Here is a 20,344-nt window from a genome sequence, read left to right as displayed (position 1 = left end):
CGAGAGCTCATGCCAGCTGTTTCTTACAAGCATTCCCATCAAAAACCATGGGATAGGGGCCGGCGCTGTGGCGTAGCAGGTAAAGCAGCCGCCTGCAGTGCCAGCATCCCATATGGGGCCAATTCTACTCCGGGCTGCTCCACTTCCGATCCAGCTCTCTGCTATGGCCTGGGAAAGCAGTAGAAGATGGCCCAAGTCTTTGGGCCCCTGCACCTGTGTGGGAGACCCAGAAGAAGCTCCTGGCTCATGGCTTCCGATCAGTGTAGCTCTGGCTGTTGCGGCCATTTGGAGAGTGAACTAGTGGATGGAAGACCTCTCTCTGTCTCTCTCTCTCTCTCCCTCTGCCTCCCTGTAACTTTGCCTTTCAAATAAATAAATATTTAAAGAAAATTAGATAGCATAACCAAACTTAGAAAAGCAACTGAGAGCAAAGGAAAAAACAACCCCCCTAGAAGGCTGAGCCCAATCTAAGTACAAGGGGCCAGCATTGTGGTGTAGTAGGTAAAGCCCCGGCCTGCTACACATACAATCCCATATGGGTGCTGGTTTCTGTCCCAGCTGCTCCACTTCCAATCCAGCTTCCTGCTAATGGCCTGGGAAAGGCAGCGGAAAATGGCCCAAGTGTTTGGGTCCTGCCACATACGTGTGAGACCTGGATAAAACTCCTAACTCCTGGCTTCTGCTTGGCTCAGCCCTAGCCATTGGGGAAGTGAACCAGTGGATGGAAGATTCTCTCTCTCTCTCTCCCCCTCCCTCCCTCTCTCCCCCCCTTCCTCTAACTCTGACGTTCAAAATAAATAAATAAATCTAAAAACACACACAGACATCTAAGTACCAACTTTTGACAACCAACCATAAATAAACTCAGGAAAAGTTGTTCAGTTTCAACAATAATTTTAGAACTGCCAGTTTGGGGATTTAGGTTAGAAAATATTTAAAGGGTTAACAATAATGAATAATCAAAGTTGACAGAAGTGTCAGCTCAAGTAAGGATAGTTGACAGTACATTCTGATGAGTAAGAATTTACAGGTATAATTGAATCAATGTCCAGGAAATATATTTCAGATGATTCTTCTAACCATTGGTTATAAATAGCAAAACAATAGAAATGACCTAAATATCCATTGATAAAAGTAACAAATAATAGTGATGGTTAATGTTTATTGTTTACTTTGTGGGAAGTACTGTTTTGTGAACTTTCTATGTTTGATTTTGTAAAATCTCGATAACTCTGTAACATAGGCTCAGTTATATCTGTTTTAGAGATAAGAAGAATATGACTCAGAAAAAGCAGTTAAATATATTGTGGTACTGGGGCCAGCACCATGACATGGCCAGTAAAGCCACCCCTGCAGTGCCAGCCTCCCATATTGACAATGGTTCAAGTCCCGGCTGCTCCTCTTCCAATCTGGCTTCCTGCTAATGGCCTGGGGAAGCAATAGAGGATGGCCCAAGTGCTTGGGCCCCCGCACCCACATAGGAGATTCAGAAGTTCCTGGCTCGGGGCTTCTGCCTGGCCCAGCCCCAGTGTTGTGGCCTCTTTGGAAGTGAACTAGTGGATGGAAGACCTCTCTCTCTCTCTCTCCCTCTCTGTAACTCTGCCTTTCAAATAAATAAATAAATAAATAAATCTTTATTTATTTCAAAAGCCAGGTGCCAGGAGCTTCATCTGGGTCTCCCACATGCATGGCAGGGGCCCAAACACATGGGCCATCCTCTGTGGCTTTTCTCAGGCCATTAGCAGGGAGCTGGATCAGAAGTGGAGCAGCTGGGACATGAATTGGCACCCACATGGGATGAGGGCACTGCAGATGCTGCATGACATTGTGGGCCCTCGCTTACAGTTGTTAACTTCAGAAAGAAGGTTTTCGTTTGAAAATAGCCTTGGGTTGTGGAATCTCAGGTCAGGAAGGACTAGAATTAACTACACAGGAAGGGAAAGAAAAAACCCGACATGTATGTGTGTGTGTGTGTTTATAAAACTTTCTTTTTAAAAACTTATTTATTTATTTGAAAGACAGAACTAGAGAGAGGCAGAGAGAGAGGTCTTCCATCTGCTGGTTCACTCCCCAAATGTCTACAAAGGCTGGAGCTGGGTCTATCCAAAGCCAGGAGCCAGGAGTCTCCTCCGGGTCTCCCACGTGGATGCAGGGGCCCAAGCACTTGGGCCACCTTCTACCACTTTCCCAGGCCATAGCAGAGAGCTGGATTGGAAGTGGAGCAGCCAGGACTCGAACTGGCACCCATATGGGATGCTGGCACTGCAGACAGCGGCTTTACCTGCTACAGCGAAGTGCCAGTCCCTATAGCTCTTTTAAGCAGGGAGAGTTTTACAAATGAATAGAAATGAAATCAACACTGTGGACATACCCCTCAGGTGCTGGTTTTAACCTGATGATTCTTAAAAAAAAAAAAAAAAAAAAGAACTCTCCTTGCCTGCCCCGCTCTGAAACTCTGCGGTTCTAGAAGCTTGGAAGCTGCCGGCAGGCAGCGCCCACGGCGCTCGGCCGCATTCCGGTCCCCTCCTGGCCTTGCTCCCGAGTCGTGTACACAAACAGAATGTCCGATTTGTCAAAAATATCAGCTTGGTTTAGTTTCTGATTAAAACTAGACTGTCCGAGTAGCAAATCAAAATATGGTGGACGTTCCTCTTGGTGTCCAAGGGGATTTGGTTGCAAGGCCTCTCACAGATCACGAAATCTGAGGATTCTCACGTCCCTGTTGTGAAATGGGGTAGTATTTGTAAATGAGCATGCACACCTCCCTTATATATTTTTTAAAGATTTATTTATTTATTTGAAAGTCAGAATTAGGCAGAGAGAGCAAGAGAGAGGTCTTCCATCCACTGGTTCACTCCCCAAATGGCTGCAACAGCTGGAGTTGGGCTGATCTGAAGCCAGAAGCCAGGAGCTTTCTCTGGGTCTCCCATGTGGGTGCAGGGACCCAAGGCCTTGGGCCATCCTCCACTGCTTTCCCAGGCCATAGCAGAGAGCTGGATTGGAAGTGGAGCAGTCAAACCAGCGCCCATATGGGATGCAGGTGGCAGCTTTAGCTGCTACGCCATAGCGCCGGCCCCTCCCTTATATGTTAAATCCTCTCTAGATTACTGTACCCAATGCGATGGAAGTGCTGTGGAAGTCATGAGAAGGAAAAGCCGGCACGTGCTCAGTAAGGTGCAGTTTTCCCCTGAACGGCTTCTGTTCACGTTTGGTTGAATTCACAGATGTGAGGCCCTACATATTGGAACCCGTGGATAAGAAGGGCAGTTTGCACTTGGCCCAGTCTCTGCTCAGGTCCTGAATGAATGCTGAGCTGAGTAAATTCTCGTAGCTCCCAGTTGGAAGACATTGAAAGGCATATGTTGTAAAGATTAAATTTGTTTTCTTCTCCTCCCCTTTCTTCCATAGAAAATAAAATCACAGGTTCATTACTGCCCTTTCTTGATGAATCTCTTCTTGAAAATCTTGGGATAAGGTAAGAACGGCAATTTGTCTTGTAACCTCTCTCTGTTCAAAGCTTCAGCTCTGTATTGAACAGATTTCTAAGTCTTTCTAGAGCTATTTGAAGACGGGAATGTGGTGGGGGGGAGCCTTGTGGCATCGCAGCCTAAGCTGCCTCCTGTGACTCCAGCATCCTCTCTGGGCATGGGTTTGAGTCCTAGCTGCTCGTCTTCTGATCCAGCTCCCTGCTAATGGCCTGGGAAAAGCAGTGGAAGATGGCCCAAGTACTTGGCCCCCCTGCCACCCAGGTGAGAGACCTGGAACGAAACTCCTGGCTTAGGCTTGGCCCAGCCCTGGCCATTGCGTAGGGAGTGAACCAGCAGATGGAAGATCTCTTTCCCTCTCTGTGTGACTCTGACTTTCAAAAAGAAAACAAAACAAAACAAAAAAAAAACACTGGGATGTATCCTTGGTTTTAGATTTAAAGACATTATGCAAAATAATTTGGCATTTTTTAGTTATATGATTTGGGGACAAATTGTTTAATCCTTCCATTTCTATAGCTGTGAAAGGATAATAATGAGACAATGAATGTAAAATGTTAATTCGCCCTTAATAAATGACACACTCATGTGGATATCTCTGTTCGACTGGAGGTTCTAGGTCTAGATTAGAATGGAACCACTTTAAGGTTGAGGATCCAGTGTTAATATTCCTTAACATGCAGCTTTGGTTTCTATTAGGGAATTGGCAGTGATGGTAAAATATGTTCTTGTGGAAGTCCCCTTAGGTAATTGTTGTTTGTGGTTACAGTAACCAGAGAATCACAACAAGGGATTACGCTGAATCACTTCATGTTCTGTCACTTAGTAATAATCACAGAAGTAGACTGGGAAGGCAGACCCCCGTGAGACCTCCGAGTGGCTTTCAGCTGATGTCCCGTGGGCCAGGACCTTCAGGGACCGAATCTTGGCTGCTTCATAACCACATTCCAGACCCTCAGTCCTCTGAGTCGTCCTCACTGTCTCGTTCTTGTGTGTGTTTGAGGGTACTTAAAAAAATGTTTTTTGTGGGAAAATGAGATTAGAATTTAAGTATGCAGGGCAGGCGTTTGGAGCACTGGTGCAGACGCCACTAGGAATGCCTGGATCCCGGATCAGAGTTGACTAGCTCTGCCTGCTGGCTCCGCTCATACGCACCCTGAGAGGCAGCAGGTGGTGGCTCAAGTATTTGGGGTCCCTGCCACCTCCTTTGGAGGCCAACATTGGGTTCCTGGCTCCTGGTTTCAGCCTAGCCCAGCCCTGCTGCTGTGGCATTTGGGATGTGAACCAGTAAATGGAAGATCTTTATCGTCTCTGTTCCTTTCTTTCTTTCAAATTAAATGAAAAAAAAAAAATAAAAAGAAAAAGAATTTTCTTAAAAGTGAAGTTTTTTTGATGCTAAAAATTTTTGAAATCTATGCATAGTTTTTTTCATTATGTACATCTCCCATAAAATTTTTAAGACTCCTTGTATATGGTTGCTTACTATTTGGACTAAATGAAATTTGTTCTAAATGAGGTCTTTGTTTTCAAGGGAACCATGTACTACTTTGTGGCCCCAAATCCTATTGATTCATTCAGCAAGAATTTGTGAGAAGTTCACTGTGTGCCAGGCATTCGTCCAGAAACTGGGGACATGTGTGACTAAAACTGACCAAGTTCCAGAGGACACTGTATAGCACAAGCCTTTTGCCCACCTGGCAATTCTGAGACAGACTTTGCAGGACTTCTTAGAACTGTGTTGTCCTGTGTGGGAGCTACTAGCGGCATGTTTAAACTCATTAAAATTAGATGAAATTTAAAGTTGAGATCCTCAGTTGCGCTAGCCATATTTCCAGAGCTTAGACCACACAGGGCTGTGGCCGCCATGTGGACTGGGCAGGCAGAGCAAATTTCCATCAGCGCACCGAGTCCTGGGTAGCCCTGCCTTGCAGGGTGCCGGTGGCATCCGCTCAGTGACACCAGTGCCAGCAGCTCGTGAGTGTGCCCTTACCCGGTCCTACTGTCACTTCCATTTCACCCTTCTAGTTTCCCATTCCTGTTGCCAAAGTACCAGCCCCCAAGTAAGTGACGTGCATGTAAAGCACTTTTCTTTTGGGGGCAAATCAAGTTTAGACAGATAACTTTCCTATTTCTTCCATTTAAACTATTGATTTATAAAGGCTTCCCTGGGAAATAGAAAATGAAACATTAGATTTCAGAAATGTTAAAATACAGAAATAAAATATTTAGTCCAAATATCCTGGCCCAAGACTACTTTAAATCTTTGTTTAATGCCTTTACTAGGGGCCGGTGCTGTGGCATAGCAGGTTAACGCCCTGGCCTGAAGCGCCGGCATCCCATATGGGCACCAGTCCGAGACCTGGCCGCTCCACTTCTGATCCAGCTCTCTGTTGTGGCCTGGGAAAGCAGTACAAGATGGCCCAAGTCCTTGGGCCCCTGCACCCTTGTGGGAGGCCTGGAAGAAGCTCCTGACTCCTGGCTTCGGATTGGCTCATCTCCAGCCGTTGTGGCCAATTGGGCAGTGAACCAGTGGATGGAAGACCTCTCTCTCTCTCTCTCTCTCTTTCTCTTTCTCTTTCTCTTTCTCTCTGTTTCTCCTCTCTTTCTGTAACTCTGGCTTTCAAATAAATAAATAAATCTTTTTTTAAAAAAAACTCCGTTACTAAACAAAAGGAAAAAAGCAGGGCTTTGGTGGTTTTTAAAATTAATTAATTAATTTGAGAGACAGAGAGTTCCCGTCCACTGACTCACTTCCCGAGTCCCCACAACAGCTGAGACTGGACCAGGCCAGAGCCAGGATCGGGAACTCAATCCAGGATTTTCATGTGAGTGGCTGGAACTTAACTTGGTTTAAACCCACACCATCTCCCAGGGTCTGCACAGCAGGAAGCTGGAGTCAGGACAAGCACTGCCATATGGGCCTGTGGTTCCTTATCTGCTGTCTCAACCACTAGGCCAAACAATGATTATTTGTTTTGTTAAAAATTGATTTGTTTATTTGAAAGACAAAGCTACAGAGCGAGAGAGGGAGAAACAGAGAGATAGTCCATCTGCCGGTTCAGTTCCCAAATGGCAGCAGTGACCAGAACTGGACCAGACTGAAGCCAGGAGCTTCTTCCGGGTCTCTCACATGGGTGCAAGGGCACAAGCACTTGGGTCATCCTCCACTGCTTTCCCAGGCCATTAGCAGGGGGCTGGGTTGGAAGTGGAGCAACCAGGTCTCGAACCAGCACCCATGTGGGATGCCAGAATTGCAGACAGCAGCTTCACCCCCTGTGCCACACACTGGCCCCCAAAAGATTTATTTTTTTAATGTCTAATTATCGAGTAGGTCCCTAAAGTCTAACTTGCCCTTTCCCTGTTATTTGTCGACACTTAGCCAGGTATGAGGCTGGTAAGCCTGGACCGTGTAGCCACTATAAATGAAGCAGGAGGGGATTTTGAGCTATTCATGTTTAATTCCTGTGAAATGCTTTCTTACGTTGGAGTGTTATGAGGGATTACTGACAATGGAAGGTGAATATAAATAAGGCTTAAACCCTCGTATATGTTTGATTCATGCTTGAGTCCTAGCTGGTGCTCCTGTGAAGCCGGGACTGTGAGAACAGGTGTTGACTTGGGTTTGAGGCCTGCACGGAGTTGGCAGCAGAGATGTAGGCCGCACTGAAGTCTTACCAGGGAAGAGGACCCTGGGCAGCACCGTGGGGGACACCTGAGTGGTGCAGCAGGCAAGCTCAGCTCTGAGGAGCAAAGCAGCAGCGGAGTTGCTGGGAGGAGTACGTCTGAATTATTAATTGTCCCTCCAATCTAACCTGTGTATTAGTACAGATAATCTAGAGTCGACTGTGTACCACTGTATACTCCAGGGGTTGTTATTAAGCAAACAGTGATACGTTTTCTTATCTTCTTGTAATTTTAGTTCCTTGGGAGATAGGAAGAAGCTGCTTAATTGCATCCAACAATTGAGTCAAACTTACGTTGATACAATGAAGGTAAGAAGAAACCGAGTTCATCAGGTTTTTTGAATATACATTTGTAAACTCAATTATATAAAATTCACTCAAAAGAGAATGGAAGGAGGGGTGGCCAGCATTGTGGTGCAGCAGGTTAAAGCCGCTGCTCTCCATTCCAGCATCCCATATTGCAGTGCCGGCTTGTCCCGGCTACTCCACTTACGATCCAAATTCTTGCTAATGCACCTGAGAAAGCAGCCGAAGATGGTCAAGCACTTGGGTCCCTACCATCCATGTGGAAGACCAGAATGGAGTTCTAGGCTTCTGGCTTTGGCCTGGCCCAGCCCTGGCTGGCTGTAGCAGCCTTCTGGGGAGTGAAGCAGCAGATGGAAGATTCTTTCTCTTTCTCTCTCTCTCCCTTTCAAGTAAATGAATACATCTCTATAAAAAAAGATGGGGTGGGTAATGTTTCATTAACCACAGCCGCCACCTGTGATGCTGGCATCCCATATCAGCGCTGGCTCGTGTCCCAGTCACCACCTCTGTATCCCCATGTGGTGGCTCCATCCCCCCTTCCCCTCTGGGTAGAACCAACCACTCCTTCGTTTGTTTCCTTCTTCCTGTTCTCTTGCTCTCCTACTCTGGGCATAGCTTCTGTTACCCTTCCCAGGGGTAGGAGTGGTACCTCACTCATCTCATGCCAGTGCTTCACATGTACAGCAGACACTAGGGATGGTAGAATTTGTTTGTCCTGCTAAGGCAGTAACAGCAGGATGCCGTAATGCATCTGAGAGTGAAGTGTAAATGAGGCATGTGGGGCCGGCATTGTGGCGCAGGGGCTTAAGCTGCTGCTTGCAGTAACAATGCTGCCATCCCATATGCGTGCTGGTTTGAGTCCTGGCTGTTCCACTTCTGATCCAGCCCCTGCTGATACACCTGGGAAGGCAGTGGAAGATGGCCCCAAGTGATTGGGCTGCTGCCACTCATGTGGGAGACCCAGATGAAACTCCTGACTCCTGGTTTCAACCTGGCCCAACCCTGGCTGTTGTGGTGTGGTCTCTGGGGAGTGAACCAGCAGATGGAAGATCTCTCTCTCTCTCTGTCTCCCCCCACCACCAACCTTGACTTTCAAATAAATAAATAAATCTTTTACAAAGAAAGGGGGTGGGGCTAATCCTCCGCCTGCAGCGCCGGCACCTCAGATTCTAGTCCCGGCTAGGGTGCTGGGTTCTAGTCCTGGTTGCTCCTCTTCCAGTCCAGCTTTCTGCTGTGGCCCGGGAAGGCAGTGGAGGATGGCCCAAGTGCTTGGGCCCTGCACCCACATGGGAGACCAGGAGAAGCACCTGGCTCCTGGCTTCGGATTGGCACGGCACGCTGGTCACAGCACACCGGCCATAGTGGCCATTTGGGGGGTGAATCAACAGAAAGGAAGACCTTTCTGTCTCTCTCTCTCACTGTCTAACTCTGCCTGTCAAAAAAAAAAAAAAAAAAGGAAGGGGTGGGCCAGCGTTGTATACAGTGCCAGCATTCCATATGAACGCCAGTGTGAGTCCAGGCTGCCTCATCTCTGATCCAGCTCCTGCTGTTGGCCTGGGAAAGCAGTGGAAGATGGCCCGAGAACTTGGATCCCTGACACCCAGGTGGGAGATCCTGATGGAGTTCCAGGCTCCTGGCTTCCATCTGGCCCACCTCTGGCCATTGTGGCCATTTGGGGAGTGAACCAACAAATGAAAGATCGCACAGTCTTTCTCTCTCTCACCCCCTGTCTCTGTAATCCTGCCTTTTAAATAAATAATAAATAAATCCTAAAACAAAAATGAAGGAAAGAAAGGTGTAGCCAGAACTCGTACCAGGCACTCTGATGGGCGTCCCAAGCGTCGGCTTAACCTGCTGTGCAAGGTATTGCCCCAGTGTAGATTTCTCCTAGTGTTCAAGACACATTAATATCATATATACACCGTAAGAGTTGAGAATATATAATAACTAGGATTTCCAGCAACTCAGTGACCACAATTTGGGGGATGGTTTAAAGGTGCTGTTTGGGGCTGGCGTTGTAGTATAGCATGTTAAGCCGCTGCCTGCCTCACTGGCATCCCATGCAAGCACTGATTGAAGTCCCGGCTGCTCCACTTCTGATACAGCCCCCTGCTGATGCACCTGGGAGGACAGTAGAAGATGGCCTAAGTATGTAGCCCCTGCCACCCAGCAAATAAGTAAACCTTTTTTTAAAAAAGGAAATTATTGGCTGGCGCCGCGGCTCACTAGGCTAATCCTCCGCCTTGCGGCGCCGGCACACCGGGTTCTAGTCCCGGTCGGGGCACCGATCCTGTCCCGGTTGCCCCTCTTCCAGGCCAGCTCTCTGCAGTGGCCAGGGCATGCAGTGGAGGATGGCCCAAGTGCTTGGGCCCTGCACCCCATGGGAGACCAGGATAAGCACCTGGCTCCTGCCATCGGAACAGCGCGGTGCGCTGGCCGCAGCGCGCCTACCGCGGTGGCCATTGGAGGGTGAACTAACGGCAAAAAGGAAGACCTTTCTCTCTGTCTCTCTCTCTCACTGTCCACTCTGCCTGTCAAAAAAAAAAAAAGGAAATTATTTTTATTAGATTTATTTAATTATCTGAGGAGTTACAGAGAAAGAGATTTTCTCTCTGCTGGTTCACTCCCCAAATGGTTGCAACAGCTAAGTGTGGGCCAGGCTGGAAACCAGGAGCCCAGAGCTTCTTCCAGGTCTCCCACATGGATGGAAGGGCCCAAGCATTTGTACCATCTTCTGCTGTTTTCCATGTCACATTCGTAGGGAGCTGGATTGGAAGTAGAACATCTGGGTCTTGAACTGGCACCCATATGGGATGCTGGCTTCATAGGTGGCGAATTAACCCGCTACGCCACAACACCAGCCCCATAAATAAATCTTAAAAAAAAAAAATTTAATAATTGACTCGTCATTGAAATTTAGCTGTTAAAGACACTTAATAAGATTATAAAAACCTGAGAAAGTGTTCACAATGCGTTTGAGCTGAAAAGAGAGTGCAAATATATTAACCAGGCTGAAAATAATTTAATTTTCACTGAGGTTTTTTTTTTTTTTTTTTTTTTTGACAGGCAGAGTGGACAGTGAGAGAGAGAGACAGAGAGAAAGGTCTTCCTTTGCCATTGGTTCACCCCCCAATGGCCGGTGCGGCTAGCGCTGTGGCCGGCACACCGCGCTGATCCGAAACCAGGAGCCAGGTGCTTCCTCCTGGTCTCCCATGCAGGTGCAGGGCCCAAGGACTTGGGCCATCCTCCACTGCACTCCCTAGCCACAGCAGAGAGCTGGCCTGGAAGAGGGGCAACCGGGACAGGATCGGTGCCCCAACCGGGACTAGAACCCGGAGTGCCGGCACCACAAGGCGGAGGATTAGCCTAGTGAGCCGCGGTGCCAGCCACTGAGGTTTTTTTTTTGTGTGTGTGTATAGTTAGCTAACTTTGTTTTACTATTTTAGATGAAATAAATATTTTAAGAATAGTTATTACAAGCCGGCGCTGCGGCTCAATAGGCTAATCTTCCGCCTAGCGGCGCCGGCACACCAGGTTCTAGTCCCGGTCGGGGCACCGGATTCTGTCCCGGTGGCCCTTCTTCCAGGCCAGCTCTCTGCTATGGCCTGGGAAGGCAGTGGAGGATGGCCCAAGTGCTTGGGCCCTGCACCCCATGAGAGACCAGGAGAAGCACCTGGCTCCTGCCATAGGATCAGCGCGGTGCGCCGGCCGCAGCGGCCATTGGAGGGTGAACCAACGGCAAAAAGGAAGACCTTTCTCTCTGTCTCTCTCTCTCACTATCCACTCTGCCTGTCAAAAAAAAAAAAAAAAAAAAAGAATAGTTATTACAACCTGAAAAATTGACAGTGGATTTAAATAGACAGGAGAATTTTTCTGTGATAATGTTTAATAATAAAATGACATTGGTCTTGTGTAAGGGGGAAGGAATGGACTAATATAAGATTTTCAAATATTTAAAGATCATAGAACTCTTCCTTGTCTGATAAAGCTATAACAATATTTAATTATGGCATTTACGGGTCCTTCTACCCCTGACATACTTTGGCATCATTCCTGGCTTATTTTTAGAGATGACTAAATTTGATATTGTTTATAATAATCATAAAGTTTTATAGAGCCAGATGAAAAATTACTATTCATCAAACATCAACCGTTTATCTAATCTTTGCTAACATGCATACATATTGTTTCACAGAGTTGTAAATTCTAGTCATTAATTGACTCAAACTGTCAGCACTCAGGTTGCATTGAGCTGTTTTTAAAGGAAATGAATTTATCATCAACATGTTTAAATGTTGAATCTGAAGACTTCTTTAAGCTTCTTCACAGTGCTGAGTTTCTGTATATATTCTAGTACGTGCACATGGTCTACTTTAAATACATTGCTTCTGCATGCTAACTTACATTATTTTGCAATAGCAGTCATTCGGAACATTTGTGAGTTCCTACTTATGTGCCAGGTAATACGAGGTGGGCTCTGAGATTTCAACAGTAAATGAGGTGGCGTCCTTCATCCTCTGTAATTCCATACACTTCTAAAGAACTGCATGAAGTAATTTGAAGCAACATGAAAGCATGACTTATCTTTTATCGTAGCCTTCCCTCTCCCCCTCCCCCCCTTAAAAGATTTATTTAGTTATTTGTAAGGCAGACTTTGAGAGGCAGAGGCAGAGAGAGAGAGAAAGAGACAGAGAGAGAGAGAGAGGTCTTCCATCCTCTGGTTCACTCCCCCAGTGGCCGCAATGGCTGGAGTTGGGCCAATCCTAAGACAGGAGCCGGGAGCTTCTTCTGGGTCTCCCACATGGGTGCAGGGGCCCAAGGAGTTGGGCCATCTTCCACTGCTTTCCCAGGCCATAGCAGAGAGCTGGATTGGAAGTGGAGCAGCCGGGACACGAACTGGTGCCCATGTGGGATGGGCACTGCAGGCAGTGACTTTACCTGCCATGCCACAGCGCCGGCCCCTGCAGCCTTCTCTTTAAAAAGCAGTTATTATTGGCCGGCGCTGTGGCTCAACAGGGTAATCCTCCGCCTTGCGGCGCTGGCACACCGGGTTCTAGTCCCGGTCGGGGCTCCGGATTCTGTCCCGGTTGCCCTTCTTCCAGGCCAGCTCTCTGCTGTGGCCAGGGAGTGCAGAGGAGGATGGCCCAAGAGCTTGGGCCCTGCACCCCATGGGAGACCAGGAGAAACACCTGGCTCCTGCCATCGGATCAGCGCAGTGCGCCGGCTGCTGCGCGCCAGCCGCGGCGGCCATTGGAGGGTGAACAAACGGCAAAGGAAGACCTTTCTCTCTGTCTCTCTCTCTCACTGTCCACTCTGCCTGTCTTTAAAAAAAAAAAAAAAAAAAAAGCAGTTATTATTGTCAATAATGGGGCTGTTGTTGTGTATTGGATTAAGCCGCTGCCTCCAAAGCCAGCATCCCATATAGGCACTGGGTTCTGTCCAGGTTGCTCCACAATTAGCTTATGCTAAGGCACCTGGAAAAGCAGCAGAAGATGGCCCAGGTTCTTGGGCCCCTGCATCCATATGGGAGACCCAGATGAAGTTCCTGGCTCCTTACTTCAGCCTGGCTCAGCCCCAGCTGTTGCTGCCATTTGGGGAGTAAACCAGAGGATGTAAGATCTCTCTCTCTCTCTCTCTCTCTCTCTCTCTCTCTCTCTCTAACTCTGCCTTTCAAATAAATTTTAAAAATAATAATAAATCTTTTGTAAAAACAGCTGTTCCCTTGTTGTAAACATTTCATTATTTAAAAAAAAGTTGCATCTTTATTTATTTTTCATCTACTTGAAAGGCAAAGAGAAAGAGACCAGTAGAGAGAGTTCTATCCGCTGGTTCACCCTGGAGAGGCCAAAGCCAGCAGCCAGGAACTCCATCCAGGTCTCCCATGTGGGTGGCAAGAGTCCAAGCACATGAACCGTCATCTTCTATTTTCCCAGGAACATTAGCAGGAAGCTGGATCAGAAGTGCAGGAGCTGGAACACCAGCTGGCACGTTATATGGGATGTTCGAGTCCCATGTGGTGCCCATCCCGCTCTCTTGACTTAAAGATACATTTTTACCAATATTTAAAACCCCTGTGTAAGTTTAGATTAACGAATAATTGTAGAATGTATTTCTACTAAGTTTTTCTGAGTGACATTGCACGCTCTAGAATTTTGTCTTCCTGTGTGTCACTTCTCTGTATAGTAGAGATTTCTTTCTCGCCTTCTCTGCCTCCCTTTCATCCAGTGTCAGGGATGGGTGTTCCAGAAACAGTTTAGATATAGTGCCCATCATGATACGGCTCCCATGGTGTGAACGGGTGTCGGAATCCAAATGAGCGTCTTCAATTGAGTATAAGACGCAGAGGAGGCCGGTGAAATCCTGTGTAATAAAGACGTTGAAACCCTTAGCTCTTTGTTATTGGAATCCATTAGGAAGAAGTAATGTGTACTCAGCTCCAATATACTCGATCTGTCTGGTGGTGATACCTAGATGAGTTGATGATATTAATACCTGAGTAATTCCCTGGTATTGCGCAGTAATTCCTTGGGATTTCTCTCTCTTGAACAGTTAAATAGGTCAGACTTTGCACAGTAGTTAGGAATGGCTACTCAGAAGTTGTAGATGGAGTTGCGTGTTGTTAATCCTATTAATTCAAGCGTGATTTTCTAGATAATTAACGACCCCGTCCATGGCCACATCGAGCTGCACCCCCTCCTCATGCGCATCATCGACACGCCCCAGTTCCAGCGGCTGCGGTACATTAAACAGCTGGGCGGCGGTTACTATGTTTTCCCAGGAGCCTCACATAACCGGTTTGAGCATAGTCTAGGGTAAGAAGGGGACGGGACTGGGAAACTTGAGTTACTAAGTATCTCATCTATCTCGTGAAATAATTGTCTCATGCTGTCGAATAAATAGTTTCATACAGTGATAGTGATATCCTTATTTTATTGGTGAGAAAATGGAAGAAGTGTACTTTCTTGCTGTATTTTATTTATCCCATGTGTACTTCCAGCCCCCTCACGTCCTTCCTAAAAAGGTAATGAAAAGCTATCTAGGTCAGCTGGTCAATAGGTCAGTCATATAAAATATCTCTGCTTAGTTATTATTTAAAAACGTAATAGGCTTGGTTACTAACATGACCAAGTCTGTAAATCTGATTAATTCCCTGCAATGCTGTACTTAGTCTTATGCAGAATAATTCTTTGAAACCAGAGAAGTTTTCTTTACCATTAGGAAAAGTGCAGGTCAGGAAAGACACTCACCTAAGCTGAGACTTTGGTTTGCTTTTAAATTTTAAATTTAAATTATAAAATGCGCTGTGATGCAGCAGGTTAAGCCTCTGCCTGCAGCGCCAGCATCCCATATGGACACCAGTTCGAGCCCCAGCTGCCCCACTTCCTATCCAGCTAATGTGTCTGGGAAAGCAGCGGCTGACGGGCCAAGTGCTTGGGTCCCTGGACTCACGTGGGAGACCTGGAGGAAGCTCCTGGCTGCTGGCTTTGGCCTGGCCCAGCCCTGGCTGTTGCTGCCATTTGGGAGTGAACCAGCAGATGGGAAGATGTCTCTCTCTCTGTAATTCTGACTTATAAATAAATAAATACATCTTAAAAAAAAAAAAAATAGAGGACGTACCCAGGGCAAGCTGCACGGTTTTCCAGAAGTACTCAGAGTATATTACTTTGGATTTTGTTTGTTTTGAAGCAGTTTTAGTGTTTTATTTTTTATTTATTTTTTTTTTTATTTTTGACAGGCAGAGTGGACAGTGAGAGAGAGAGAAAGGTCTTCCTTTGCCGTTGGTTCACCCTCTAATGGCTGCCGCGGTAGCGCGCTGCAGCCGGCGCACCGCGCTGTTCCGATGGCAGGAGCCAGGTGCTTATCCTGGTCTCCCATGGGGTGCAGAGCCCAAACACTTGGGCCATCCTCCACTGCACTCCCTGGCCACAGCAGAGAGCTGGCCTGGAAGAGGGGCAACCGGGACAGGATCGGTGCCCCGACCGGGACTAGAACCCGGTGTGCCGGCGCCGCAAGGCGGAGGATTAGCCTAGTGAGCCGCGGCGCCAGCCTAGTGTTTTATTTTTTTTCTTCTGACAAAGAGATCAAGAGAGGTCCTGTCTACTTGTGCGCTCCTCAGTTGTCCGCAACAGCTGGGGCTGGCCGGGGGCCAGGAATGAGATCCAGATCTCCGTAGGGCTAGCGGCAGCAGCCCAGTTACTTGGGCCATCCCAGCTGCCTCCCAGGGCCTGCATTAGCAGATATTCATGTCAGGAGCTGGAGTACGTCAGTGTGAGACGTGGGTATTTTAACAGCTAGGCTAAACGCTTGCTCTTGCTCCATGAAGTGTCACCCGTCTCTATACTCAGATGTGTCCTCATTCGTCAGTCAATTGTACCGAGCACTATTTTGGGCAAACCTGTTATGAGAACTGGCCATTGAATGCGGAGTTTGCCATGAAACCGAAGTGTGGGCAGAGGAGTTTAGAATTGCACAGTGTCACTTACTGGGGACTTGCAGAGGGAAGCGTGGTCTTGGGCTGCCTGCAAGCCTTGAGGATCCAGAAGATGGGGAAAAAGGGTTTTATTGACAAAGGTGGCCTGTGGTCAACTGGAGAACATTTCTCAGGAAATATTAATATCCCAGGGCCCAGATAAGAGACATTCCAGGCATCAGCATCCGGCAGGAGATGCTTGACAGATCATCTTAAAAGTTGTTATTTTATTTATTTGAAAGGCAGAATGACAGACACAGAGAGATCTTAAATCCATCTTTTACTCTTCAGTGGCCGAGACAGCCAGGGCTGGGCCAGGCCGAAGCCAGGAGCCTGGAGCTCCATCTGGGTCTCCCACAGGGGTGGCAGGGCCCAGACACATAGGCCATCTTCCACTGCCTTCCCAGGAACATTAGCAGGAAGCTGGATTGTAGGCAAGCAGCCAGGACTCTAGCCTGTGCTCTGATATGGGATGCCGGCACTGCAGGCAGCAGCTTACCCCACTGTGCCACAACTCTGGCCCCTTTGCAGATTATCTTTTTTTTTTTTTTTTTTTTTTTTAAGATTTATTTATTTATTTGAAAGTTAGAGTTACACAGAGAGAGGAGAGGCAGAGAAAGAGAGGTCTTCCATCCACTGGTTCACTCGCCAATTGGCTGCAACAGCCGGAGCTGCACCAATCCAAAGCCAGGAGCCAGGAGCTTCTTCTGGGTCTCCCATGTGGGTGCAGGAGCCCAAGGACTTGGGCCATCTTTCACTGCTTTTCCAGGCCACAGCAGAGAGCTGGATTGGAAGTGGAGCAGCTGGGACTCAAATATGGGATGCCCACACTGTAGGTGACGGCTTTACCCGCTATGCCACAGTGCCGGCCCCTACAGATTATCTTAATGACTTTGTTTATCACAGAGAGCTTTGGATGACCCTCAGGTCACCCAAAGGGCAAGGTGGTGGTCACCGCCGGGATGGCTGCAGCCACGCTGAGCTGTACAGACACTTGTGAGACCAACTCACAGTCAGAATACCAATCGTCTGTACCTTCACAGAGCTCAGAGTTCAGGAGAAAGAAAGATGTTAGAAACTGCTGTCAGGGGAGTGCTGAGAGTGCCGAACAGTTGTTAAGCATTTTTGTCTTCAATCTGTATTGTAAACATAAAGCCAGAGATCCCTGCTGTTTTAAACTGTAAAATTTGCTATCCTGTTTGTAAGTGTTCGATGCAGTGGTGTTCAGTCCATCCCCATTGTTGTCCAGCCACTCACTAGAGCTCTTTTCATCTTCCACACTGAGATTCCGTATCCCCATCAAACAGCTCCCACTTCGTCTCTCTCCAGTCCCCAGGAGCTCCCATTCTGCTTTGTGGATCTATGACACCAATGTTCTGGAGACTTCTTGGTAAAACTATACCATACTTGCCTTTGTGCGATCATTGGTTCTACTTCATGTAAAGTCCTCTGGGTCTGTCTGTGTCATAGCGCTGTGGGCTTACTGTGGGTCCTTCCCTCCATGTGTGAAAGAATTCAAAGGTGGAGGCATAAACATGTACAGGGATTTGAATTTATTTAGAGCAAAGCAAAATGCAAACTCAAGGACTAACTCGGCCGGCGCTGTGGCTTAACAGGCTAATCCTCCGCCTTGCGGCGCCTGTACACTGGGTTCTAGTCCCGGTTGGGGCGCCGGATTCTGTCCCAGTTGCCCCTTTTCCAGGCCAGCTCTCTGCTATGGCCCGGGAAGGCAGTGGAGGATGGCCCAAGTCCTTGGGCCCTGCACCCACATGGGAGACCAGGAGAAGCACCTGGCTCCTGCCTTTGGATCAGCGCGAAGAGCCAGCCGCAGCGGCCATTGGAGGGTGAACTAAGGGCAAAAAGGAAGACCTTTCTCTCTGTCTCTCTCTCTCTCACTATCCACTCTGCCTGTCAAAAAAAAAAAAAAAAAAAAAAGGACTAACTCAGGAGACCAGCACTGTTAAGCCCTCACCGTGACACCAGCTTCCATATCAGAGCACTGGTTCCAGTGCCGGCTGTTCCACTTCCAGCTCTCTACTAATGTGCCTGGGAAAGCAGTGGGAGATGGATGCTTGGTGCCCACGTGGGAGACACAGAAGAAGCTCCAGGCTCCCGTCTTCAGCCAGATGTGGGTCTGGCCTTTACAGCCATTTGGGGAGTGAAACCGTGGATTGAGGATCTTACTGACTTACAGTGTCTCCCTCTCTCTGTGTAACTTTGCTTTCAAGTAGATAAATAAGTAAATAAATGAGTAAATCGTTAAGAAATGAAAAATAAATAGGCACTCACAACCAGAATCTCAAAGCAGGAGCTCTGGTTCAACATCACTAATCATTAGGGAAATGCAGATCAAGCCCACAATCGAGTGGGCATTGGGCGCAGTGGCCACGATGCTACCTGGGACACCGGCATCGCGTTTGGGAATGTCCCCGAGCGCCAGTCCTGCTTCCACCGCCAATTCCAGCTTCGTGCTGATGTGCAGTGTGGGAGGCAGAAGGTGATAGCTTAAGTCGTTGAGTCCCTGCCATCCATGTGGGAGATCTGGACTGCGTAAAAGACAATTCACTGTATGATCCAGCAATTCAGAAGAACCCAAAGTAGGGTCTTGAAGAGAGATTTGTATGCCCATGTTCGTCGCAGCACTGTTCACCATAGTTAAGAGGTGGAAGCAACCCTTAGTGTCCATCACTTAAGGAGCGGATGAACAAAATATCGTCTGTAATACACTGCAGTATTATCCAGCCTCAAAAAGGAAGGCGATTCTGACACCTGCTGCTGCGGTTGGAATGTAGATAGCTGGAGAGAGCAGCTGAGGTCTGGCAGCCTCCGCTGAACCGCTGTTGGACAGCTCACGGGCACAGGCAACTGACTGACACGTGGATGGCAGGGACCCCAGCACTTGGGCCATCTTCCTCTGCTTTCCCCGGGCTCATTAGCAGGGAGCTGGGAGGGAAGTGGAGCAGCCAGAAGTGGAACTAGCATTCATATACGATGCCAGCGTCCCAGGGGGTGGTTCTGCCTGCTGAGCCACAAAGCTGACCCCTCCTGCCTAGTTCTGCCCAAGACCGTTCTGTGAGTTGCCTCAGAGAGGCGTCGGACGTTTGAGAAAGCACGCTGAAGTTCTCGCGGGGGAGGAGTATCGTGCAGCTTTTGCAGGGAAGTGACTTTTTGTTTTTGTGGTTTTTCTCTGCAGGGTAGGATATCTAGCAGGATGTCTAGTTCGTGCACTAAGTGAAAAACAGCCAGAGCTGCAGATCAGTGAGCGAGATGTGCTCTGTGTTCAGATTGCTGGCCTTTGCCATGACCTTGGTAAGCTGCACAAAGAGCCAACGCTGCTACGCTGCATCTTAACGTCTGTTAACTCTGAAACTTAAGACTCAGACTAACCGAGAGGATATGGAGGTTGCCACTGATGGGCACGTGCCTCCCTTCTGTGATGATATGTAAACACAGAACATCACTGTTCCATTCTCCTGTGGTCGTCCACCGAGCTCCCCATGTCTAGCATCGAGAGGTGCTTTCTGACAGTGAGGTGTTCTTTGCCTGTGTCTGGGATGACAGGACTGGGTTTTTCCTTTATCTTCCTCTTGAATGGCAGTGCCGTGTTCCCTCAGCTGCTTCGGCAGACCTGTTTGCTGCAGTCGCAGAGAGCTCCTTCTCTTCTCTCGGCCATGTGAGGTCGTGGCCCCTGAAAACCAAGAACATCCTTTTCCTTTGACAAAGGACGAGAAAGGGGACCGTCCCTGGTCTCTTTAATCAAGCGTTTTTGCTTTTAACCCCTTTCTTTGTAGTTTAGGCCTACTCCTTCAAGGACACTAGCGTTTGGGTGTGCCCTCAGAGCCAGGGCAAGGAGGCTTCCGGGTTTCAGTAGCCACGTGCGTAGAAGGAGTCTGGCACTCTCTGTGTCCCCTGGAGGCTGCAGTAGGAACAGTACCACTCCTTAGATGATAAAGTGAATGAATTCATTCATTCTTTATTTTTTTAAATAAAAAAGAATTTATTTGTTTGAAAGGCAGAGTTACAGAGAGGCAGAGGCACAGAGAGAGAGAGAGGTCTTCCATCCGCTGGTTCACTCCCCAGATGGCTGCAGTGGCTGGAGCTTTGCCAATCTGAAGCCAGGAGCCAGGAGCTTCTTCTGGGTGTCCCACGTGGGTGCAGGCGCCCAAGGCCTTGGGCCATCTTCCACTGCTTTCCCAGGCCATAGCAGAGAGCTGGATCAAAGTGGAGCAGCCGGAAATTGAACCGGCATCTATATGGGTTGCCGGCACCACAGGCGACAGCTCTACCCTCTCCACCACAGCGTCAGCCCCTCTTTTTTTTTTTTTTTTTTTAAGGTTTATTTATGTATTTATTTTGAAAGGCAGATCTACAGGTTACAGAGATAGTGGGAGAGACTGAAA

At 47.9% G+C, this 20,344-nt stretch overlaps 1 protein-coding gene across 4 annotated transcripts in view; it reads left to right on the top strand.

Moving 5' to 3' along the window:
* SAMHD1 (SAM and HD domain containing deoxynucleoside triphosphate triphosphohydrolase 1) overlaps positions 1-20,344 on the top strand; it is a 56,075-nt gene that overhangs the window by 6,238 nt on the left and 29,493 nt on the right. For 3 of the 4 annotated variants that reach the window (XM_062204162.1, XM_062204164.1, XM_062204163.1), the window contains 4 exons: positions 3,409-3,475; positions 7,405-7,477; positions 14,126-14,286; positions 19,138-19,253. In XM_062204162.1, the coding sequence (XP_062060146.1) occupies positions 3,409-3,475; positions 7,405-7,477; positions 14,126-14,286; positions 19,138-19,253 (417 nt within the window). The remainder of the gene's footprint in view (positions 1-3,408; positions 3,476-7,404; positions 7,478-14,125; positions 14,287-19,137; positions 19,254-20,344) is intronic. The other variant, XM_062204165.1, reaches the window with a different exon arrangement.

This window comes from Lepus europaeus, chromosome 10 (genome assembly GCF_033115175.1).
Source record: "Lepus europaeus isolate LE1 chromosome 10, mLepTim1.pri, whole genome shotgun sequence".
In the NCBI taxonomy this organism is placed as follows: Eukaryota; Metazoa; Chordata; class Mammalia; order Lagomorpha; family Leporidae; genus Lepus; species Lepus europaeus.
This window is presented reverse-complemented; position numbering and strand designations above follow the sequence as displayed.